Raw genomic sequence first — 27,012 nt, 5'->3', positions numbered from 1 at the left:
ATGGCAGCACTGACAGCAGCTCAGAACTTGGCCATCACCTCTCCTATATAAACAGTAAAACCAGAAACTTTGGTTCTGCTCCAGGGGCCCAGCAAGCATTTAGATGCTGGAATAAACTTGTATCCTCGATTACCCTTCTTCATGTACTGAAATCAGATGGGGGGGAAAAATCACAGCTAGCCTCTTTTCATTGTGCATAATTGATTTCAAGCTGACCTTTTGCGGAACATGACCATACTCAATGTTTGTATGGGTGCCAGAACCTTGCCTTTAGTTACTACACATTTTCTTGTTTATAGTACACAAATACATATTCAGCTAGGATCAGAAAATCTTTGATACTTGGTATTTTTTGGACTAACAAACTTTGAAAATACTAAAGATTACAGTCATTAAAAGTGTATGTAATACTTTTTTCCAAAATGTTAATGCCACAACTATCAGACAGTGAGACAAATTGCAAAATAATATGGGAAATCAATCAGTTTTGGGCAAGATAAGGAATTTATTATGGAGTATTTAAAACCTTTGATTTTTATGACAGATCTTGGCATACAATTGAAAGGTTCCACTAGAAGCAAATTTTTAAACCTTTTAATAAATGTACCTGGTTCAATCCAACTAGCAACAGTCACATTTGAGCCCTCTTATATATATAGGGATGAGGTAAAACTTTCAAATCCTGTTTGTAAGAAGAGTGTTTAATCATGTTCTCTTACCTTCATAGTATACTTTAAACCCATGGGCGCTAACTGCAAAGTCACTTGTCAAACGCAGTGAAAACACAGACTTTGTACTAGTCACAGGTGGAGGAAGATGAAATCCTGTTAACCTAAAAATATAAGCATAACTCATGGTTAATTGTCTATAAAAATGCAACTGTACTGTTTCAAACTTATTGCTCCCTACAAATTTCCATCATAAGACAGACAATCTATATAAAAGAATAGAATATACAGTTTATATTATTTGTGAAATTGGTTTTCTAAAATATCATAAGGAAGCTGTCCAACTGGCATTTATGTAGCCTGGCACAGGTGAGGTAGGTCAGCTCAAGAAGATTGTACATAAAGAAAGACATTAATACTGTAGAAACTATACAAACATGCCAGATTTACACCAGCTAAGGATCTGTCCCAGTATTTTTTACATTATGTGTTTTATAGATAGTTATGTGAGATCTTATGTTAGATGGTGTTTCGTCCAAGGAATTTTATGCAGCATACAGTTTTACACACAAAAAGGGAAGGGTTCACTTAAATGTGGGATGTTAGGATAATTTACAGCATGTATCTTAACCTCACAGAAGTGTTTTTCTTAAGTCTACTGTAGTGCCTATTAATTGTGGGAAGAATTGCTTAGACGGTTTTGTTTTAAATTCACAGAGAGATCCCAGAGGGTAGTGTTGAGTAATTACTCATCCACTCAAAAGGCTCTCTTGCAGGGTTTTCCAGCTGTGGTGTTTTTTGGGTTTGTTTGTTTGTTTTTGCTTGTTTGTTTTTGGTTTTTGTCACAACCGTATATACACAACAGGCAGCTGTGGAAGACAGTTTGACATTCAGTCCAACATCTCCATTTCATCTGACTCAGGTGTTGCAGCATCTTGCTTCCCAAGTGCCTCGTTGATACTGGGATTTGTAATAGAGTAAATTCACCAAGGTTCAAATTGCAAAGGACAAAAGTGATGTTGGCTGGCTGACGGAATTAGCTAGGGATTTGATGGACACGATTGAGGACACATGCTCAGTATTCATCAGTGAAGTTTGCAATACTAAGGTTACAGTTGGTCCCCCAATTTTTCCAGACAGAGGTGGCTTCAGTGGCTAAAAGTATCCATTTTCATCTGTACTTGGTGTGACAACTGTGGAATTTCTCTTTGGTATTGACTTTGCCTGTAAATCAATGTACTTGTGGCTTCATAAAACTGTAATACTCCCTATACGGGGCTACCCTTCAGCTTCTTCCCCTGGTGCAGCATTTGCAGCCTAACCACTTAATGGATGGAACAGAAGGAGCAAGTTATGCAAATACTCCATAGATTGAACTAGCTACCCATTTCTTACAAGTGCAGGTACAATTCAAATATGGAAACTGATTTCTTTTAAAATGCGTTATAATTTGTATCCTAGTTACTTGAGAGAATTCCTTCCTCTGAAATCGCTTCCACAGCAGATAAGGTCAGCCAGTATGCTCTCACCAGAATCTCTCAGGAGCTGCCTGGGAGCTGCCAGCAGGGCAATTTCTGTGGGAAGGGCAAAGGGCTCTGCTCTAGAATTCGTTGACCTAACAAAGCTTGACATTACCGATCTCAAAGTTACAGTGTATAATTTTTCTGTCAACTCAGACTTTTTATCTGAAAATTGTGATAAATTAATAGTTTATTTTAAGCCTCAACTTGGAATTTCATTGCTTTTGTGGTTTTATGGCTGACCCATTATTATTTTATTTTGTTTAAATATATTGTTTTTTTCTTTCTTTCCATTTCACTGGGGGACATTTTCCCTAATTTTTTTCATACTGGTGTCCATCTTGTTTCTGGGAAAATGTATACATTTAATATAAAATGTAACACAGCAAACCCAAAACAAAAGAGACTCCCAACCTAATAACTAAACACACATTGCAAGTGATGGGTGCTGAGAACTCTCAACCCCAATCAGGAGTGTGCAGTGCCTCCCAGGAACAGATCCAGACCTCATTATAGGAAAACGGCATACTCAATATTTTGCTCCTATTCTTAAATTGATGTCTGTGTAGGTTCCTTTTCCTCTTACTAGACATATTTTAAACTATTTCATAATTTTTGTTCTTCAGAAACACTAAAGAAGAAAACAGCAGATAATGTGAAGAGATGATCTTGCTGGGTCGATAAAGATTTGTTTCAGGAGCCAGTAGATTGCTGAACAGCAACACAGCTACTGAGCATTCTTTCCATTACAAAAGTGAGAAAAAAGATATTTTGATATTTTTTAAGGAAAACACGTGAATTATTAATGAAGGTGTGGGTTTTGTTTCCTGGAAAAAAACAGTTATGAAAAAACATCACATCATAGCATTTTCAGTTTGGTCTTGATTGAAGCAGTACAAATACCGTGGCGTCTCAATAACTAATACATTTTCTGCTGCTAGTATAGTAATTCAGTCACACTCTTACTCATAAAATGCGAAATATGTAGAGTTTAATCATTATCAGTAATTCCATTCTTATAAGCGGGAGCTTGAAATTGATGGAAAATCTAGATTGCTAAAGGTCAGGGTTTGAAGGTACTGACCATTCTTCTCTATTTTTCACAAGTTGTACTGTGTAATAAGTATAGGTAGGATATCAGTAATGTGATTTCTTTTTTTTTTTAACCTTAAGGCATTACTCCATGAGTTCTACAAAGTGTACCAATTATACTGATGTTGAGAGCTATCTACTCTAGATACTATAGTTAATTTTGTAATGTTCTCTGGTGACTAGCTACTCTGTATTCTGAAGGGCATTTAATTAGAGATGTCTTGATTGCTGCTTCATCTGTGACTGTAATTTGGTAAAGAATCAATTCAATTTTCCCCCAAGGGACACTTTCTCTTTAATCTTCTGCCTGGGCTGGATCCATAGTTAAAACAGCTCAAAAATAGGAAGGGAACACACACTAATTTTGGTCATGATAGGACTAACAGTCATGTGATGAGGGAGTGTTGCTTATGGTTGGGCATTTGACCATTCCAAAAATAATTGGTTGATTGACCATTCAAACAGGTCCAATATTGTCATAAGTCAAAAATGGTAAAATAGGTTAAGGCACTAATTTATTATAACCATAACAACAGTAACAAAAAAATAATACGACTTTATATGGAAAGGCTTTGCCTTAGATAGATACTTATACCTAATTATAAAAAAACAAGTTACTTTACTGCGTTATTTTAACTTAGAAAAATGCAAAAAACAATTAAATGAAGTTAAAAAAAAGAACTGAATAATTATTACTATTTTTAGCAATGTTAGGTTTTTATTTTAATGTGAATGTTATTCAAGACTGAAGAGTTACAAAAGACAAGAAATAAACAGAAATAAAAGAAACATATATAAAAGAAAAAAGTAATTTTAAATGCATTTATGCTAAGTAGGCAGCAGACCTACTCTATAAGCATCTTGCTTTTCATTATCTTTTTGGAGATATCTTTTGGATGGGTATATATATATATATATGTGTGTGTGTGGAAGGGAAGTTTTGTTGAGAGGAAAGGACTGGGGGTTTATTTACATGGGTATTTAATGTAGGTTGTTTGCTTTGCTGATGATGACAGAGGTTTTGGGGGGCTTTGTGGGTGATGACAGAGGCTTAATTTTTCTGTTTGTGCTGAGAGAGGAGGTTTAGTGACTAGGAATCCTCTTCTCCCTCCCGCATTGTCTTGTGAGTTAAGTTCTGGGTTTTTTTGGTCTAGTCAGTTTAAATTGTAAACTCCCTGGGGCAGGGACCATATATTTTAACTTGTTTAATCTTCTTTGTTAACTGTTGCCTGCATTGATGCAACTAAAAATACATATACATAAAATGTTTGTTCTAGAAAGACTACAGCTAATCAAAATGCTCAACTTTTAACAATTTCACCGTTCACCTCCCACCCCCCACCCCCGCCCCCAAAAGGGGCATTAGCATGTAGTAGAGTAGAATGTAAGTAGCTTGCTGAGAGATGGTACCATGATGCAATCAGAAAGATAGGCTACCACCTACCTCAGAGTATTCTTCCTGGAATATCTGATAATAAGTGACCATGGTAAAATAATAGTTGGTCAACTGACATTATTTGACTGGTCAATTGACTGGCTTGCCAAGACTAGTGTTGCCTCACGTTATAGTGACTGCACTCAGCAAGAGGAAGAGACCAGAGAAAAAAAGAAAAAATCCTCAAAGGAGTTTAGGTCTCCAAGCAGATCCATAACCAGCCAAACAAATGTATGTGTTCACATGCGCACCCACATTCTGCAGTGAGTGGAAGCTGGCTAAAGGCTTATCTCCGGTTTTCCCACACCCCACTCACATGAATGCTGTCATTTAGGCATGACCAGGTTGGAGAATCTACAGTGATGTAAAAAAAAATATATGGGAGATTTAGAGCATTCTTCTCAGCATATTTTAAATAAAGCAAAGTGTAAACATTCCTAGTAAGTGCCTGTAATGTAAATGTGTTTGTCCAAATGGTATTGGCTTCCTTCTTTGTTTACAAGAGTGTATTTTCATTCAAATAAGAAAACAAATTAATAGATTGTCCAGTGTCTCACTCCTTCTGTGTGGGAACAAATACACCAGTTACAATGAGTTTGTCACAAAGTTGTGTCTCATGCCCTTGTTTTAATACTGCAGCAGAATGGTATTAGTAGATCAACAAAGTCAGGTTTTGGGGTGTATAATTCCATACATAGTTTTATAAGACATATATGCATAAAAGTGACATCTAAAATGGAAAGTCCAGGTGTTTAAATATTGCATGGCACACTATCACCTTTTTCTTCCTCTGCCAATACTGGTTTAGGGTCAGATCCTGTCACCCTTACTGAAGTTGACTAGAATCTTACGCCTCAAATAGTCCCATTGAAATGCAGCTGCCTGAGAAGAATGGTGCTACTCAGCATAAGTAAGGTGGCATTGTCTAGCCTTTAAAACATAGGGGATTCGATTATGAAGTTATTTACCTAATACTCACCTTGCAAATGTGTTCATTTCCAGCTAACAGTATGCTCTAATAATTCTTCAGCTATGAACACAACAGGCTTGAAGTGTAATCTGAAAAATGTCTTCTAGATCAGACTTACTCTTTACATAATCAGCTCTTAATATGTGTTCTAATTATTCCTTTTTAAATGGACTTAGACCCTAACAGAAGTAGTGTGCATGATTACATCAAAAACATGAATAAAAACCAATCAGTTCATGTTAATTTATAATTTATTCACATGCATAAGACAGTAAATACATGCCTAATCAATAAGTGCCACACTCTTGCAAACTATACTTACCAACTTATAAAACTAGACAACCCAAGACACTACTCCTAATGAAAATAATTCCTTACTTTGAAATTAAATGGCACATACAATTGGAGCCTCCTGTTTCTACGGACAGTGATTTCAGTTACATGTTTATAATGTCCAGCAAATAAAGGTTGTAGTAGTTCATAATTAGGACATTTGTCCTATTATAACTTTATGAGAGGTACATGTACATATACATGTTTATATGGGCAGTAACCAATAAGGCTTGTATTACATCCCCAATGCATTTCAGGCTAAGTAATTTAGGTATGATGATGGTGAGCATTGTGGCCCCTATCTTTTAGGTGTCTAGAAAAACATTAGGATTCTCAAAGTCTGAGTTCAGCACCTCGGCTCCCTATATAATTAATGGGGAGAGATAGGTGCCTCAGAATGGGGTTAACAAAATCAGCATGCTAAGCGGCTCCTTGCCTAAGCTAGTCAATGCGGTGTGTGTTAAACCAGCCCTTTTCTCAGAGACAGTCCCCTAAATCAGGGGTGCAGAGAGGCACTTCCTTCTGCTTGGAATTCTCAGCTGCAAACCCTCTGCTGCATTAGACACCTATGCTGTTTTGGCAAGAGGTTGGGGCTGAGGGTGCGTGGAAGACAACCTCCCTCAACTTTTAGCGTAGTAGTTAGGTACTTACCTGGGATATGGGAGATCCCAATTCAAGTCCCTCCTCCACCTGAGGGAGAAAAGGAATTTAAACAGGGATCTGCCACCTCTCAGGTAAGTGCCCTGACTACTAGGCTGTACAATATTGTGATGGGGAACTCCATTAGTCTCTGCCTTTGAAGCTCTTCCACTTTGGATAAATCATTTTAAAAGGCCATCGGACTAGAAAAAGAGCAAGTATGAAAATGACTGTATAGCCTGCTGGTTAGAGCACTTACCTGAGGTGGGTGCCCCAAGATCCAGTCCCCCTGCTGCAATGATTCTGTATTTATCCACAGCAGATCAGCTTCAACAGGAGAGACTGAAGGAGCCCCACCTCAGAATAGCCCGTGGTTAGGGCACTTACCTCAGAGGTGGCAGAACCCTGTTGAAATGCCTTCTCTCCCTTTCGGTGGAGGGGGGACTTGAACTGGTGGTCTACCATATCCGAGGTGAGTACCTCAAGCACTGGACTTAAAAAGATATGAGGGGCTGCTGCTCTTGGCCATTTTATGCAAGCTCACCTATAGGGCATCAATCTGGTAGACAGTGTCTGAGCACATCTACTGGATCAGGCCCCACAGGTGAGTTTGGCAGAGGAATGCCTATCTCTCTGTGACTTGGGCATCCAGACATCTGGTGTGGGGCTGCAGTGCATGTTCAGATGTAGAAACATAGGTACCTAGGAAACTTTTACTGTACAAATTTAAGCACTGAATGAATTTAGGTGCCCACAGAGTTCAATGGCTAAGCACCTAATTCCTTTTGTGACTCCTGCGCCTTAGGTAGTTATTGGTCCTGGCTGATTAAGTAATTTTACTTCCACCCTTCTTCCTTTTATCACCACCCTTATGCAATAGCTGATCAGAAATGTGCTGCCTGTTTCTTCTCATTGTTTAATTGGCATTCTAGGGTTTGAAATTATATGGGATATCACGTTCTCTCTCTCTCTCTCTTTTTTCTTTCTTTGACGTTACATAGTAACTTCATGAGGGTTTTCGATTAATAAACATGCAATTACATGTTCTTAACAGATCACTTAGTAACTGTATTTGGCATAGCCAAGAAGTAATTACTATATTCTGTAATATGCACACTGCTCTGAATAACAAAAGTAACCAACTGATGTGAAACTTTCTTTGAATGTTAGTTATCTAAACAACTTTCTGATTATTATTTGTATTGTGTTACAAAGGCCTCAATTAGGATCACAGCCCCATTGTACTAGGTGCTGTACAAAACCATAGACAGACACAGACCCTACCTGAAAGAGCTTACTCTTTCATTGAAAACAACGCATAACAAGCAAGTGTAACAATCAACAAGGAGAAAACAGAGAGGAGTCAGGTTAGCAAACAGTATTAAGAGCTCACAGTTATACAGGCTTGGTGGTTCCAATTTTTAAAAAAATCTGAAAACAAAACAAAAAATACAACAGCTATCTCCACCTGTTCCATCCCCAGCCAACATTAGTTAACATGGCAGAAGTGAGTCTTGAGGTGGGATATTTATGCAAAATAATAATTTATCTCCCAACGTCAATATCCACTATGTATTAAATATAGTGAAAAACCCCATATTCACAGTTTTTTCTGAGCCCATGCTTATCAAAATTAATTTCATATCTCACATTCTATTTGTATCAAAGAAGGTTTACTGTAGTTTCAACCCTTTGTGATTTCATTTTTCGGAAGCATTCTGGCTGCTGTTTCTTGATAAGGCCTTGCTACTTTTTCAGATGATGATGGATAATGGTATAAGGAAATGGTTAGAGCGCCAGTGTTCAAACCTTGTAAGTACATGTAGAGATGCAGCAAGCAGGAGCACTGGCTCCTGTAGCAAGAAACCATAGCAGTCAAGAGCCACTGTTCACAAAAGGCTGAAACCAGTAATGAGAAAAAATGAAGCACGTTCATTTCTGCTTCAGGTCTAGAGTATCATCATACTTTCATTTGCAGCCATCCTCTGCCCTCTGTAGGAATCACTGGATCAAGGAAGATTAAGTTCTGTACATTTGAGAGATTTCTGTAACAGTAAAAGTTTGTAAAAGTGTAGGTTGGCATTTACATGCTTAGTGGAACACATGTGCACATCTCTACCCACTGATGTCTTGTCAGCATTGCTGACCTCCTGCATCTATCTGAATTGAGTGTATTGTGCAGTTGCCTATTGGACATTTGGACCTCTTTCTGTAAAATAGTTAACACACAACATAAAATTAAGTCTGGACACTCAAGCACTGAGAGAGAGAGAACTGGGAATAAACTGAAACCTGGGCACAGCTTACACGTGTTCTGATCTTTTATCATACAGAGTAAAAAGTTGACAGTCCTTCCAGAGAAAATCATTTGCCTAAAGATATACCAAAGATGCAATCGTGTACCTTGTGGAATTAAGAGATTTGTATAATGAGAAGATACAATTTCACTTCAGGCACTATTTGGATACAAAACTATGAGGCCTCAGGAAACACAATTTCAATAGAACCAGGAGCTTGTGTTTTTGTGATACCACACTTTCATTTACCTGGACCAGTATGAGGGGAAAAAGTTACACGTAGTCATTTACATTATGAATGTCCCTTTGTTGCTCCCCCACATCCACAGAGAGCTAGGGATGGGTAACACTGCACTGAAAACAAGCATGCCACTTAAAAAATGCATTTCCCCCTAGGTTTTACACCGCTACTGAGCAAAACAGGTGGATTTACCATGACAACAAAATGCACCTTGTGACTCATAGAGCATGTATGCTATGGGACAATTTCCTTACATAATGGCTAGCAGCTGCTTTGGTAGCCTGCCATATACCATTCATACTTTGCAATTGGAGTCTACTGTTCCTCTGCCTATTACAAAAGGGTAGGTAAACAAGTTTTTCTACAGTAGTAATTTCCTGTACCACAGTGTGTAATCATAAATAAAACCATAAAAACAGCAGGGTGGCCTAATGATCTCTTTGCTGAAAATCTGACAAGTCTATTTTTCACCCCACTTATTTACCTGCTTTCTTTATTATGAGGAGAACCTTTGGAAAATAAAGCAGCATTTAAGTGTAGTTAGGTCAAAAAGAAGCTTCTTTGTTTCCGGGGAAACTCAGGATTTTAGATGTTTTTGCTACTCTGGGGATATCACTAATTTAATTGATCAGGGAACTACAGAAGTGGAGGGGACCAATTTTAGTTCCTCATTTGCTGTATTTGTCAGCCAGACATGGGTCTTTACAGGGGAGGGTGGGGAAAGAAGGGGAGAGACTGGAAGACTCTTCCCTGCAATGCTCAAAAGGAAAGTAAACTCTGGGTTACTAGGTGATTCCAAGAGGACATATTACTCCTAATGGGCCTGGTCCTGCATGGTACCCAGCACCTTAGCTTTTGGAGCTGAGAGCACCAAGCACTAACTCTGTGCAAATAACTGATTTTTCAGTTTGCTGACAATTCCAAAAAAGTCAGGGGAAAATAAATTGTTTCAGACAAAATGCTTCATTTGACGCAGCACAAAATGTTTCATTTTTGAGCTTTAAAACATAAAATAAAATTGAAGTTAATTTCTAAAGAAAAAGATGGTGTGATTAAAAATACTCAAAATGTTTCATTTCAAAAATGTTGAAATGAAATGTTTCCATTTAAAATGTTTCTTTTTCTTTTGACTGAAACAAATCAATAAAATCGACACATATTCTCTAAATGTTTCAGTTGATCTGACTCTGCATTTTCAGTGACAAAAATTTTCAGACAAATTTCACCCAACTCCACTCAGTACCTTCCAAAAAGCATTTGGGCCTAATCAGAGCAACACTATTACTGTTACTCCAATTCTGACCACATATTCAGTGCTGTACAGTCCCTTCATGGTCCTCACCTCCACCTACAATGAACTACAGCTCTATAGGCTAACTAGGTGCTTACTATCCAAGGTCCTGATCCCTCCGCATACAACCCCATCACAGTCAATGGGGCCTTTCTCAGATGCAAGTGTCTGTCAGCCTGGGCCTACTTGTAGGATTTGGGCCTAAAATAGGATCTAGGATACAGATATCTTTAAAAATAACCTACACAATGATGTTTTATAACCAATTAATAAACAAAAACTTTCCATTTGCCTCTCCCTTCCCCCAAAAACTCTGGCCAGCATGTCACAGAGCCTGAGGGAGAAATGAAACAAAATACTTCTATTGGTGTCCTTGGAATCTGCCGCTTATCACACTAAAACTAAAACCAGAATTCAAAAGAGAGGTGAAAGTCATTCTCTTTTCTCCTGAACAGATTGGAGTAGTTGAAACCTCAGTGGGAAGCAACCAACTTCTTATGAAATACCTTTGATACACACAAAATACAACTGCAGGATGGAATCTAAATGAAAAACAAAACAGGCAGCTAAGGAACTCAGAATAGAAAATCAATCCCCAAATTCCAAAGGGAATTTTCTACCATAAGACCATGAAGCACATCAGCTATGACCTGGCAGTGCATCAACTGTGAAATACACTCAGAGAAATAGATTACAAATTCTATGAAATTGTATGTAACAAAAATTAAGAAGGATTGGTCCATTCTGCAGAGGCCCCTGCTCATAAATAAACTGATATGGTTCCAATCCCTGGGGATAGGCTGGATTAGAGGAACCATCACAAAACACCTTCACATCCTGGACACTGTGAGAACCAGCTGGCTTTGGACTCCCTGTGTGTTGCTGTGCAGTGGGGATATGAGTGTAGGACAGTGCACTGGTGAAAGGACAGAGCCATTGTCCATTTCCTGGCTATGTTTGGGTTACAGGCATGCAGAAGCTGCTCCAATCCTGAACTGGGGAAGGGTTATGGAGCAGCTCCTTGATATAAGGAGGATTCCTTGACCCCATCTTTCCCTGGGTGTTCAGGCTGTGCACTGTGTGATACAGGGTAAGTCCTTTCAAGAACTGTAGAGCTGCCACACTTCCTGTACACTGTAGATGCTGTTTTTGGTTTCCTGGGATGTTTCCTGCTGGGGCAGAAACAAGGAAGCCTACGACAGGGCAGTTGCAATCTGCAGCAATGTAGAGTAGTAGGCAGTTTTATTACTTCATTGCTGTACCTAGTTCTTGTTCATAATAAAGAGTTTATCTTGCTACCAGTCCGCTCATCAGTAATTTACTACATAGTGGTTCAAATTGTGATTTACTGATTAATACTTTGTGTGTGTTTATAGGTGCTCTCAAATATTTTTTCTCACTATTAAGTAAAATATATTAAGAATTTTCAATAAAAAAATCATCCTCAGGAAATCTATAGCAGTGATTGTTTTGCTTTGCATCAGTAATTCAAAATAATTGCACTATTATTTTTTCTTTGAAGGTACAGTTGCAGAAAGACCTCATACAGGAAGGAAAATGCACCGATTGTGACTGTTCTTCTTATGTGTTAATATCTTTCTGTGTACACCAAAGAGTCAGGAACACACACAAACCACAGTAGAGTAGCTGGGCTCTTGTTGCTTTGCTATCTGGGAACAGGAGACTCAAAAGTTAAAAACAGTGGTCCAAGAGCAATAAAATTCTCATTTTTTATTATGTGTGCTCTGCTTGAAATGACAGGTGACTCTGGATGATTGGATCTGAAGATTCATCAAGAATGGTTTTCTAAAAGGTGCTATACATATGGGAATAAACATCTAATTGCATGTCAAGTAAACATTCAGCTACAAAACTGGACTCTAAACTCATTAGCCCTTAAGGAAAGATGCACTTCTAACTGCAGGATCAAATTAGAGCAATCTCTTCAAAAGTCCAAAGCTAAAATGATGGGAAACAGTCTGATTTGTCATTGCAAAATGCTACTAGATAAATTAAAAAAAAAAAAAAAGAAAAGGAGTACTTGTGGCACCTTAGAGACTAACCAGTTTATTTGAGCATGAGCTTTCGTGAGCTACAGCTCACTTCATCGGATGCATAGCATATCGTGGAAACTGCAGAAGACATTATATACACACAGAGACCATGAAACAAAACTTCCTCCCACCCCACTGTCCTGCTGCTAACAGCTTATCTAAAGTGATCATCAAGTGATCATCAAGGAAGGCCATTTCCAGCACAAATCAAGGTTTTCTCATGGGGGGGGGGGAAGAGTGAGAAAACCTTGATTTGTGCTGGAAATGGCCTTCCTTGATGATCACTTGATGATCACTTTAGATAAGCTGTTAGCAGCAGGACAGTGGGGTGGGAGGAAGTTTTGTTTCATGGTCTCTGTGTGTATATAATGTCTTCTGCAGTTTCCACGATATGCTATGCATCCGATGAAGTGAGCTGTAGCTCACAAAAGCTCATGCTCAAATAAACTGGTTAGTCTCTAAGGTGCCACAAGTACTCCTTTTCTTTTTTCTTTTTACGAATACAGACTAACACGGCTGTTACTCTGAAACTAGATAAATTGTTGACATTAGATTACAATGATGTAAATAAGATGACAGCATTATCTTGCTGCCCTCAGGCTGCTGGTAATTGTTCACTCAGAAGAAGACTAAAAGAGCTAGGAAAGCGTTTGGTATTTTTACTAAATGTGTGATCCTTTTAAAACTTATTTTGATATTAATACAGAGCTCTCTGCCAGCCTTGTACAATTTTTTTTATTATGCATTCCATCTACAGATTTTTAAAAGAAAACAGTATTCACTGGGGACATTTTTTACTAGGGGACTGGACAATGCACTAGGGGGCTGACCTAAAGATAGCTGAAGTCAGTGTGAATCTTTCCATTGACCTCAGTGGGGCTTCGATAAGGTTATAAAAAATATGGCACAGGGAACAATTCTGTGCTACAGGGGAAAATGCTGTACTATCTGGAAAGGTGGTGGAGTAAATGGTCTCTACCTGTTGGTTTATTGTACCTTGTGTCTTAAAAATGAAAAACAAAACTATGTGAAAGTCCAACGAAGTTAAGTTTTAACTTGATTTCAAAATAGCGGTTATTCGGCATTGAACAGAGTCTTGAAAATGGAGTCTTGAAAATGGTAAGCATAACAAACCAAAGGCCATGAACCAAATGAAGGAATCTGAAATGACTGCATTTCTAGTGATCAACAAAAGCAATAAAATAATCCCCACAGATCCCTTCAAATGTGGTTACACTCCCAAAAAAAGTCAATAGTATGGTATTCCACATTTATTCTCTTTCCCTGAATTTACATATCTGATCTCATCAGTGTACAAACAAAATGTTTTACCTGTGACTGCAAGCCCTATAAGGTCATAAGAATGGCCATACTGGGTCAGATCAAAGATCCATCTAGCCCACATCCAACAGTGGCCAATGGCAGGTGCCCCAGAGGGAATGAACAGAACAGATAATCATGAAGTGATCCATCCCCTGTCGCCCATTCCCAGCTTCTGGCAAAAAGAGGCTAGCGACACAATCCCTGCCCATCCAGGCTAATTGCCATTGATGGATCTATCTCCATGAATCTATCTAGTTCTTTTTTTAACCCTGTTACAGTCTTGGTCTTCACAACATCCTCTGGCAAGGAGTTCCACAGCTTGACTGTGCATTGTGTGAAGAAATACTTCCTTTTGTTTGTTTTAAACCTGCTGCCTATTAAATTCTTTTGGTGACCCCTAGTTCTTGTGTTATGAGAAGGCATAAATAACACTTCCTTATTTACTTTCTCCACACCAGTCATGATTTTATAGACCTCTAGCATATCCCACATTAATCGTCTCTTTTCCAACCTGAAATGTCCCAATATTATTAATCTCTCTTCATATGGAAGCTGTTCTATACCCCTAATAATTTTTGTTGCCCTTTTCTGAATCTTTACCAATTCCAATATATATTTTTTGAGATGGGGCAACCACATCTGCGTGCAGTATTCAAGTCAGTGTAGGTTGTCAGCTAATACTTGCCACCCAATTGATTGAAATGAAGGAATTTCTCAACAGTTTTGCCTAAATCTAACGATTTTCCATCTTCTGATATCTACACAATATTTACTTTTGCATAGCATGGTTCCCTGACATCTACAGGAATGTAGCATTTTCTTATTCTGACTACTGAAATGTCAGACAGGAAATAGGGTTATTTAATAGGGTACAAATTTTAAAAGGTGAAGTTTGATCCAGTTTGCCATCCTAGCATTTTGCTGCCAAGGCAAAATTATACATTTCCACAATCATACACATGTGGTTGTCCCTCTTTATTGACAGTGCAAAACCAGCATCTCCCTTCACCTTCTATTCAGTTATATGGCTTTTTCTCACCCATGTCCTATATTTCAGTATGCATATACATAGTACATGTACTGTAATTCTGAAGTTCCAGTAGCACAACTGGATAAAAGCATAGAAGCAGAAGCTAATCTTAAATAATGATCTTTAAAAAACAAAATTATATGCAAAAAGGTATCACAAAGAAACATCTCTGAAAAAATATGATTAAAAGTTGTGTTCCACTAATCTTTACAAAAAAATCACCTATGCTGTATATGCACTTTACAAACACCTGTTCTGTTTTTGTTTTTAGCCACAAAGAGATTAGGAAGCATCTTTAAAAACTATGACAGTCCTGCAATTCTGTACTACTATTAGAATCCCTACCTTTACACAAAAGCACATATAATTTCATCTAGATAGGACTAAAACAAAACAGTGGATCCAACACTTCCTCCCGCTCCTTGAACTTTGGAAAGTCCAAATCTAAACACCATAAGTTGTGAGCTCTCTCAATAAAAGGACCAAACCAAAGCACACAGTCTAACCACAGCCAAATTTTGGTCAAGTTCAGAGACTGGTGCTCAGACCCAATTGTAATGTCAACATCCTGCAGTTTGTAGCCAACAGTTACTTTTGTTCTTGGAACTGGGGTAAATGCCACCAGAGAAAGTGATGCATTTGTTCCTGCCCTCTTTTTATATGCTCCCACTAAACCAGAGTTGGATTAATCTTACCTACAAAGAAGATGGGAAATGATCAGGACAGTTACTGAGGGGAGACAGTAGGGATGCCCGAAGAGGACTATCGCCTAAAAGTTCTGCCTTTCAAAGCTTTCCAGGTGATGTGCTGGAAGAAAAAAAAAGTATCCTCCAGTACATCTAAAATACTATGAGCTCTATAGGCTAACTATACTATGCAGCAGTCAGATTCTGAATTTCTCCAGTGATCTGTAGTCACTTTCTATTTCTCTAGCTACACACTGATATGGTCCCAATTACCATAGTATTTGAGCATCTCATAATCTTTAATGTGTTTATTCTCACAACACACACGTGAAGTAGAAAAATGATTTTGCCCATTTAACTGAGGAGGAATTGAGGCACATAGAGACAAAAGATGTAGTTTTGTGGCAGAAACTGAATGTAGTTCTTTGAAGTTTAAGTGAATACTCTAAGCACTAGCACATCCTCTATCTTTCCTGGCCCCTGAATTTGGATCAGGCCATCTGTAGCCAAGTAGACCTGTGAGAACAATTCAGAGAATGTTAATTGATTCCCAAGAACAAAAGATCACTTCCGATGAAGTGAGCTGTAGCTCATGAAAGCTTATGCTCAAATAAATTTGTGAGTCTCTAAGGTGCCACAAGTACTCCTTTTCTTTTTGAGGATACAGACTAACACGGCTGCTACTCTGAAAAGTATCTCTCTAGTCCACCAACAAACTGGTCTTCTGACTAAAGAGTCTTTCCCATTAAAGTTCTAAAAAATTACTGGAGTCAATCTGTGAGGACAGACCAATGGAATAAGTCTTCCACCATGAGCGTAGCTAAAATGGACTTTAACTTCTATCTAAATCAGGTGATGGTGACAAGGGAGCAGTTTATCAGAGCATTATTTTTTTACAATACTTACAAGTATGCTAGGAGCTCTATAGTACAAGTACAAAACATGTTCCCTGACACCAGGAGCTTACAGTGTAGATTTAGTTTCGATTCCCTGAGTGGGATTGACAAGAAGAACGAAGAAGAGATTGAATGTGCTGCTTTGGGTTCTGGTAAGCCTCTGTAGCTATCCTGTATGCTCCTTATAAATTCCTTTCAAACACTACACAATGCTATTTCTAAAGGAACAATACCAGTGAGGTTCATTTTCTACCTGCCCTTGACACCATCAATATAAAGCTACCACTTATATTTGATCTTTGTATTTTGGAGTCTGAGCTTTTTGCAGTCTTGTACTCTATACTTAGAATAAGACAGCAACAACCAAGAAAACAAAATGCATGCCAACTGCTCCAATAAATTCTACATTCAAAATATGTCAGGTTTAAAAGAAGGAAACACATGAATGCTTATATTGGCAATAAAGTCTCCACTAACCTTTGTGTGTGAACTCTTACAGACAGAACAAATCATTCATCCCTCACAGTTATATCTATTCTAAGATATAATGTGGGAACAGCTATAAGAACATATTCAAAAATGAAAAAGCAATCTCTAAAAACCTCATGCAAAGTCCTAAAACACTTTTTAGTTCTTCCTGCCACTATCCTCTACAATGACACAATATATATATATTCTCTACAATACTTATACAAAATCAAAGAACCAACTGCTCTATTATATAAAGCTAAACAGTTTTATTTGCAGTGACATTCTATTCACACTCTCATACTACAAGACCAAAGGGACCTGCAATGAAACTTAAAGGCATTAAATTAAAGCTGATGAGATGGACTACTGTTGCAGACAATGCACAGTTAGCCTGTTGAACTTATTCTCACAATAGGCGAGAACTTTGGAGGATTCTAAAAAGGATTGGATATTTATATGGCTATTTATATGAGTATCCAGAGTTACAATGGTCAGGATTCAAAAAATAACTAAGAGTTTTGGAAAGCATATCAACTCATGATTCAGAGCATAAGCCAACCTCTAACTAATGGAAATTAAGAAGAAGCATCTCTGTGGGCAGTTTATTCCATAACTTCCTTATGCCTTACTTTCTTTTTCTTGCACCTTTCTTTGAAGCAACTGGTCTGGCTGCTGTTTTAGATAGAAAAAAGAAAAAGGAGTACTTGTGGCACCTTAGAGACTAACAAATTTATCTGAGCATAAGCTTTCGTGAGCTACAGCTCACTTCATCGGATGCATTCAGTGGAAAATACAGTGGGGAGATTTATATACACAGAGAACATGAAACAAAGGGTGTTACCAAACACACTGTAACGAGAGTGATCAGGTAAGGTGAGCTATTACCAGCAGGAGAGCGGGGGGAGAAAAAACCTTTTGTAGTGATAATCAAGGTGGGCCATTTCCAGCAGTTGACAAGAACGTCTGAGGAACAGCACCGGGGGGTGGAGGGCAACTGGCTTTGTTGCAAGGATAGGTTGCTGGGTTAGTGGTTCTGTTGTGTGGTCTGTGGTTACTGGTGAGTATTTGCTTCAGGTTGGGGGGCTGTCTGTAAGCAAGGACTGGCCTGTCTCCCAAGATCTGTGAGAGTGATGGGTTGTCCTTCAGGATAGGTTGTAGATCCTTGATGATGCATTGGAGAGGTTTTAGTTGGGGGCTGAAGGTGATGGCTAGTGGCATTCTGTTATTTTCTTTGTTGGGCCTGTCCTGCAGTAGGCAACAAAGCCCGTTGCCAACTGTGCCCACATATCTATTCAGGGGACACCATCATAGGGCCTAATCACATCAGCCACACTATCAGAGGCTCGTTCACCTGCACATCTACCAATGTGATACATGCCATCATGTGCCAGCAATGCCCCTCTGGCATGTACATTGGCCAAACTGGACAGTCTCTACGTAAAAGGATAAATGGACACAAATCAGATGTAAAGAATTATAACATTCAAAAACCAGTCGGAGAACACTTCAATCTCTTTGGTCACTCGATTACAGACCTAAAAGTGGCAATTCTTCAACAAAAAAACTTCAAAGACAGACTCCAACGAGAGACTGCTGAATTGGAATTAATTTGCAAACTGGATACAATTAACTTAGGCTTGAATAAAGACTGGGAGTGGATGGGTCATTACACAAAGTAAAACTATTTCTCCATGTTTATTCCCCCTCCCCCGCCACTGTTCCTCACACATTCTTGTCAACTGCTGGAAATGGCCCACCTTGATTATCACTACAAAAGGTTTTTTTCCCCCCGCTCTCCTGCTGGTAATAGCTCACCTTACCTGATAACTCTTCTTACAGTGTGTATGGTAACACCCTTTGTTTCATGTTCTCTGTGTATATAAATCTCCCCACTGTATTTTCCACTGAATGCATCCGATGAAGTGAGCTGTAGCTCACGAAAGCTTATGCTTAAATAAATTTGTTAGTCTCTAAGGTGCCACAAGTCCTCCTTTTCTTTTTCTTGTAGATAGGATACTGCAATAGGTTTAAGTACTGATCTTATCCAATATGGCAATTCTTATGCAAAGGAATTCCTTCTCTTTGGAAGTGAGGTATAATATATCAATTTCCTTCAATTTATTTCTAACATTTTTATAGTTTGAGAAACAAAGTAGAAACGCAGAATCTCAAGTAAATATAAATAAGATCAACCCCTTTTTAAAAAACATGCTGTGAAAAAGGTTTAGTTGGCACATGGTGGGCATTAGGCATGTATTCCTACAAATACTCATTTGAGAAAAAAATCGGTGTGCTAGCTCCAAATTTTGAAAGGTTGCCATTGACGGTTCTCAGCGTCTGAATGTTGATATTATGAGACACATTTGAAAATAACCCGAGTTATTTTCAACAGCTAGGCAGGAAAACAAACAAATTGTGAAAAAAGCTGCTTCTGCACCACCATGAGAGGTATTATTTGAAACCCAAACACAGAGGACATACCATTTGTTCCCTCAATATACCATTCTATTTCCATAACAGTAGACAACTCAGTCTGAATCTTATCAATGCTGAGCATTTTCCTGTATGTGAAGATTTGAAAAGGGTTTGATCTTTCAGTGTAAAGTTCCAGCATGGACCCGAGTACCCTTGTGGAGTCCCATTGACTTCTGATGCTAGGGTTTCCCGTTGCAGATTTTCACTGAGGAAATTAATTACATTCTTTTCTGGTGCATCTGGGGTCAGAGTGGAAATGGGAAATGAAAATCCCATGAAAAACAAACTGAGTCTAAACACAAACATCTAAAATAATCAGACCTACGACCTACATTTATAACATATCTGACTAATTGTCTTAAACGAAGTTAGGAATGCAATTAGTCTTAATCTTTGGTCTATGCCAAGGGTTTCAAACTCAAATGACCATGAGGGCCACATGAGGATTAGTACATTGGCCTGAGGGCCACATCACTGACACCCCCCACCTGCCGCCCCAGCCCCACTCCCACTCCACCCCTTCCATGAGACCCTGCCCCTGCCCCGCCTCTTCCCACCCCTTCCTTGCTCCCATTCCAACCCCTTCCCCAAAATCCCTACCCCAACTCCACCCCCTCCCTGCCCCCAGGGAGTGCAGGAGGGGTGTGGAGTGTGGCGGGAGCTCAGGGCAGGGAGTTGAGGTGCAGGAGGGGTGTGGGGTGCAGCAGGGGGCTCAGAGCAGGGGGTTAGGGTGCAGGAGGGGTGCGGGGTGCAGCAGGGGGCTCAGGGCAGGGGATCACGGTGCAGGGTGCGGCAGGGGGCTCAGGGCAGGGGGTTGGGGTGCAGGAGGGGTTTGAGGGGTGGGCTCCGGCCCAGAGTGGACCGGGGGCAGGGCAGGCTCCCTTCCTGCCTGCCTGCCCTGCCCCCGAGCCGTTCCGGGAAGCAGACGGAACCTGGGGAATGGGGGGCCCAGGGGACTGTGTGTTGCCCTGGCTGCTCCTCCAGGTACCTCCCCCGCAGCTCCCACTGGCCGGGAATGGGGAACACAGTTGCCTGGGCCTCCCTCCCCTAGGTTCCATCCACTTCCTAGAGCGGCGCGGGGGCAGGGCTGGCAGGTAGGAAGGAAGCCTGCCCTGCCCCCGGTGTGCACCGGGCTGGAGCAGCTCTAGGTAAACGGTGGGGGGCCATGGGGAGCTGGTGGGCCACAGAAAATAACCCCGAGGGCCTCATGCGGCCCACGTGTTTGAGACCCCTGGTCTATACAACGAAGAAAGTGGGAACTCATAGAAGGCACTTAATAGGATCAAGCTATACGCTTCATGAAACTTTTAATAAAATGTTCTACTCTTTTATTATACAATTCGTTAGTAAATCAGGAATGATTTATGAACTAATTTATTTTTGTCAAATGATAATTTTTTGCTGTCAAAACATTAAATTGTTCAGTCAATTAATCCATTGTTTTAAAATCATGATCATAGGTCAATGCCAAACATTTTTTAATTGAACAGCTGCTTTTAACTAAACTATAAATTGCTTGTCAGGCTCTGGTATGATCATTTGTATTCTTTATAAAAGCATATGTTTTTAAAGCATCTTGATCCATTATCAAGGAGAAACTTCTATTATACTATGCTCCACGTGACTACTGTGAATTTAAAACTGTTTTTCTTCTTTTTGACACAAATAAGTAAGTGTCGTAAATCACTATTTTTCCCATTATCGCCAACACGTTTTAATATATAAATTTCAAAATGTGTCTAATTTAAATGTAGTAATTCAAGGAAATATTGCAGAACTTGTCATAAGGCATCCAATTTTTGATAATACATTTATGTAAATCAATATAAAGTGGTAATGGTTATAGTGGGGGACATCTCAGACATACAAACGGAACAGAATTCATTATGTATTAATGAATTTACTTTCATAATACTCAAAGATGTTCTGGGTCATTATAAAGACAAAAAGAAGATCATGATAATGACAATCTGGTAAGCATATACAACCCTTCAGCATGTAACATTCCACATTATGCTACATACGGCCTATATCTTCCCTTTTACTGAGTTGTATGGTGCAGAATAAATACAAGCTAACTGTGCCAAAATAATATTTGGGGGACAATGTGGAGATGAAGGTGATGTGCTCCCCTCATCACCAACTGTAGTTGCTAGGAAACCCCTAAAGTAACAATAACTTCTGTTAAGAGCTCTGCAGTTATGGAGCGCATCCATAGGCAAAATGCCAATAGCATTGTCACCTTTGAGCCAACCATGTTAGAGTGCTCAGGTAAGACGGGTAGCGGGGGTGTGTGTGAAGAGGCAACTGCTACTTGCAGATATCCCGAGTTATGTGGGGTTTACACTAAAGATCCTCATAGTCCTGGAATATACAACTGAGGGTAGGGGCAGGGAGCAGAGTGCAGCCCATACATTTTTCACACGGAGGAACCCAGGAAGAGGAGGTTATTTACCTGTACAGTAACTGACATTCTTTGAGATGAGTGTCCCTGTGGATGCTCCACTCCAGGTGCTGGTGCATCTCTCTGCATTCGCTCAGAGATTTGTACAGCAGTACCCACATGGGCCGCACATGTGCGGTGCCTACCTCACATACTGCTGGTGCCTTAACAGCACATGTGCGGCCATGACTCCTCAGTTCCTTCTCTACGATGGAGACCGCTCCAAACGCCAAAGGAGAGGGGAGGAGGGTCGGTAGTGGAGTACCCACAGGGACACTCATCTCGAAGAACATCAGTTACTGCACAGGTGAGTAACCTCCTCTTTGAGAGAGAGATGTCCCTGTGTGTGCTCCACTCCAGGTGACCAAAAAGCAGTATCTCTAGGTGGTAGGGACTTCGGATCTGGTAAGAAAGCCGTAGATAGCACGGCTTGGGCCATTTGAGCGTCAGTCAAGGATCCCTGAATAAGGTCATAGTGTTTGGCAAAGGTATGTTCCGAAGCCCAGGTGGCAGCCTTGCAGATGTCTGTGATGGGAATGTTAAGTAGGAATGCAACAGACATTGAGACAGATCTGGTAGAGTGTACATTAATAGAAGTTGGAGAATGTGTCTTCTTTAGTTGGTAGCATAAATGGATGCAGTCTGATATCCAGTTGGATATTCTCTGGGTGGATATTGATTTTCCTTTAGACCGCTTTGTGATTGAGATAAAAAGTTTAGGGGAAGCCCTGAATGGTTTTGTCCTATCCAAATAAAAGGACAATGCTCTGTGCACATCAAGCATGTGCATTGCTGCTTCAAAAGAGTTAGCATGTGGTTTAGGAAAGAAGATTGGTAGATGGATAGGTTCATTGGTGTGGAAGGATGAATGTACCTTCGGGAGAAATTTGGGATGCGTTCGGAGTGTGACTTTATCCTTAAAAAGGATAGTGTAGGGTGGGTCAGCTATGAGAGCTCCAAGTTCTCCTATGTGTCTGGTGAGTGTAATTGCCAGTAAGAACTCAGCTTTCATTGATAGGTGTAGTAGAGAGCAGGATGCTAGTGGTTCAAAGGGCTTTTGCGTCAAACAGATGAGGACCAAGTAGAGGTCCCATGGTTGAGTGGGTAGTCTGATGTCCGGGGACAGGGTCTGGATTTCTTTAAGGAATCTTTTCATGATAGGGTGGGCGAAAATAGGGGTGTCTCCAATCTTCTGGTGAAATGCTGTGATTGCTGCCAGATGTATCTTTATGAAGCTGATGGAGAGCCCAGGTTATCTGAGCTCCAGAAGTTGGTCCAGTATGACTGGAAGAAGTGTGGAAGAAGGAGAGGTTTGTCTGGCAGAACACCATGCTGTGAAGCTAGACCATTTATGGAGATAGGTGGTGCGTGTAGATTGTGTCCTGCTGTGTAATAGTACAGTCTGCACCTGCTCAGATCAGCCTAATTCTTCGTGGGAGAACCATTGAGGAGCCATGCCTTGAGGTGAAGCATTGCTATGTTTTGCGGGGTGTAGATAGCCCCTGCGTTGGGACAATAAGTTAGGAAGGGGGGAAGGGATACTGGCGGACATGTGGAAATCCATGTTAGAAGTGGGTACCACAGTTATCTGGGCCATGTAGGGGCTATCAGTTTGATCCTAGCCCTCTCTTTTCATATCTTTAATACTACTTTGTGTAGGAGTGGTATCAGTGGGAATGCGTATAGTAGGTTGTCGTTCCATCTGATCGTAAATGCGTCTCCTGTGGAATGTTGCCCCAGACCTGCTCTGGAACAAAATGTGGAGCATTTCTTGTTGGTCATGGTCACAAAGAGGTCCAGTTGTGGATAACTCCAGGTTTCGAAGATGTTGTGTAGGATGGTGTTATCTCCCATTCATTGTCGAGTGGGAAGGATAAAATGAGCTTGTCCTCTGTAGTGTTTTGTGCACCGGGCAGGTACGAGGCAGAGATATCGATGTTGTGTAGGAGGCACCAATTCCAAAGTTTCATAGCCTCAGCACAAAGTGAATGGGATTGGGCTCCCCTTGCCTATTTATATAAAACATAAAAGCAATGTTGTCGGTCTTGATTCTGATCTTTTGGTTCTTGATGAGTAGGAGAAAGTGGAGGCCGGTGTTGTGGACCACTCAGAGTTCTAGAAGATTTATATGTAGTGAGGTCTCTGTAGGGGACCATAGTCCTTGAGTGGTATGGTGTTCCATGTGTGCCCCCCAACCAGTGAGGGATGCATCTGTAGTAATTATAATTGAAGGGGATTCCTGTAAAAATGGGACCTGAGAACATAAGTTTTATGGTCGAGTCCACTATATGAGTGCATCGTTGATCTTGGTAGGCGTGGTGAGAAGTTTATGTAGTCTGCGTACATTTGGTTTTTAGACTATGGCTAGCCAAACTTGTAAGCATCACAAGTACAGGCATGCGTTCCTGACCACAAAAGTGCATGCAGCCATGTGTCCTAGACGTTGTTGGCAATTGTGAGCTGTGACCTGTGGGCTGTTCTGGAGTTTCGTGACCAGATTCTTTATGGTGATGAATCTGTCGGTTGGAAAAGACACGATGACAGTTGTGGAGTCAAGGTATGCACCTATTAACTCCAGACATTGATTAGGGATTAATGTGGATTTGTTTGTGTTGATCTGCAGGCCAGGCCCTGAAAGCCGTCAATCGTCATCTGTGTGGATCGGATAGATTCCTCGCCAGTTTGTGACTTGAGGAGGCAATCGTTCAGGTAAGGGAAGATTATTATTACTTTTTTCCTGAGATTTGTGCTAACCACTGTGAGTATCTTGGAGAAAATGCAGGGTGCTGTTGAGAGGCCTAAGGGTAGAACCCTGTATTGGTAGTGGTTTGTTCCCAGAACAAATCTGAGAAATCATCTGTGGGCAGAATTTATAGTTACATGACAATAAGCATCCTGCAGATTGAGGGCTGAAAACCAATCTTCCAGCTCCAGGGCTGGAATAATGGTCATTAGGGTAACTATTCTGATTTTTTGCTTCTTGACAAACTTGTTGAGTCGCCTGAGGTCGAGAATGGGTCGCCATCCCCCACTTTTCTTTTCCATAAAAAAATAGTGGGAGTAAAAACTCTTATCCCTGTGCTGATAAGGTACCCTATCCACTGCTCCTATTTGCAGCAGATGTTCTACCTCTTGGTGGACCTCTTGGTTGTGAGAGGAGTCCCTGAAGAGGGATGGGGAGAGTGAAGGGTATGGACAGGAAAGGGAGGGTATAATCCTATCAGATAACCTCTAGGGCTCATCTGTCAGTAGTGATAGCTTGCCAGTTGTGGTAAAATGGGAGCAAACAGTGACCAAAGGATTGAGTAATTAGTGTGAATGCTGGAGGGGTGAGAGATCTTCTATGCCCTTGACCAAGGCTTCAGATCTGCTTGTTAAGTGGAGGAGGTTGGGACGCTGCTGATGCTGGGGGGAGGCAGTGTTGAGGCCTAGATCTCTGGCGTTGATGCTGTTGAAGATCATATGGCCGTTGGTGGTGGTGGTGTGTGTACACAGGGTATTGTGGGCATTGGTAAAGCTGATACCTATATTGTCTCCTTCTATACGCTGGTGTAAGGATGCCTACAGAGTACAGAGTAGCCCTGGAATCCTTCATGGTATGCAGCACATAGTTGGTCTTTACTGCAAATAATTTCTCACCATCAAAGGGGAGATTCTCTATGGTGTTCTGTATTTCAAGAGGGAAAGAGGAAGAGTTGAACCATGAAGCCTGGCGTATAACAATGGCCATCGCCGTGGACCTGGCTGCGGTGTCCACAGCATCAAGGGAAGCCTGGAGTGCCGTGTGGGAAATTGTACTTCAGATACCACTGCTTTGAATTGTTGTCTCTTTTCTTCTGGAATATTGTTAATAAATTCCATGAATTTCCCGTAATTTTTGTGGTCATACAGTAACTCCTCACTTAAAGTCGTCCCGGTTAACGTTGTTTCGTTGTTACGTTGCTGGTCAATTAGAGAACATGCTCGTTTAAAGTTGTGCAATGCTCCCTTAAAGCATTGTTTGGCAGCCATCTGCTTTGTCCACTGGTTGCAGGAAGAGCAGCCTGTTGGAGTTAGCTGGTGGGGGCTTGGAACCAGAGTGGACCGGCAGCCCCCCTATCAGCTCCCCGCTCCCCTAAGTTCCCTGTGCAGCAGCTGGTCAGCAGGCTATCAATTGCCAGCAGTTCAGCTGTCCCTCCCCCCACTGCCATGTGCTGCTCCTGCCCTCTGCTTTGGAGCTGCTCCTGGAACCCTCCTGCTTGCTGTGCAGGGGGTGGGGGAGAGGGGGGGCTAATGTCAGGGTGTTCCCCTCCACCCTGCTCCTGCTCCACAACTTACCCCTTCTCCATAGAGCAGGGCGGGACATGACAGGGCTCAGAACAGAGGGAGCTTGCTGGCCACAGTGTTGTCTCAACTTTCTGATCTACTTAGATGTACTTAGAGTGGTGTCAGCAAACTTAAAGGGGCAATGCATATCTCTCTCTCACACACAGAGGGTGTGCATCTCTGCCTGCCATGCTGTCTCCCCTCCCTCTATTCGTGCTGCCTTGTAGAGTGTGAGGCTACATTAACAGCAATGTGTTAACCCTTGAGGGCTCAGCCGAATGCTAGTTCATCATTTAGCAGTAAGCCATTCCCTGGGAAATATCCCCCCTCTTCCACACTTTAACTTCACCACCTCAATCAAGCTTCAAAATCATCATTACCGTCTACAGTATTAAATTGTTTGTTTAAAACTTATACTATGTATATAAAATATTGTCTTTTGTCTGGTGAAAAAAATTTCCCTGGAACCTCACCTCACTTATTTACAATAATTCTTATGGGGAAATTGGATTAGTTTAACATTGTTTCGCTTAAAGTTGCATGTTTCAGGAACATAACTACAGCATTAAGTGAGGAGTTACTGTATTTGGCAAGGAGGGCGGCATAGTTTGTGACCCTGAATTGCAGTGTGGAGGCTGCATAAACCTTGTGGTCAAATACATCCATTCTTTTACTGTCCCTATCAGCCACCCTTTTAAATAGATCTTGAAAGTGGGTGACATCGTCCACCATTGTCAGCGGTGGCCTCATCAGATGAGGAAGATTAATTATTGTCATTTGGAGAGGTACAGGGTAGCACCTCTTCTGTGTACATCAGGTACCTCCTGTACCTCCAACACAAAG

General features: G+C 40.7%; 1 protein-coding gene across 1 annotated transcript in view; it reads right to left on the bottom strand.

Moving 5' to 3' along the window:
- Positions 1–27,012, bottom strand: part of CSMD3 (CUB and Sushi multiple domains 3) — a 1,169,988-nt gene that overhangs the window by 985,071 nt on the left and 157,905 nt on the right. The window contains exon 3 of the mRNA XM_074943928.1: positions 720–832. Within this exon, the coding sequence (XP_074800029.1) occupies positions 720–832 (113 nt within the window). The remainder of the gene's footprint in view (positions 1–719; positions 833–27,012) is intronic.

Source organism: Natator depressus, chromosome 2 (genome assembly GCF_965152275.1).
Source record: "Natator depressus isolate rNatDep1 chromosome 2, rNatDep2.hap1, whole genome shotgun sequence".
Lineage (NCBI taxonomy): Eukaryota > Metazoa > Chordata > Testudines > Cheloniidae > Natator > Natator depressus.
Note: the sequence above shows the minus strand (reverse complement) of the source record. Positions and strands in the feature narration are given on the sequence as shown.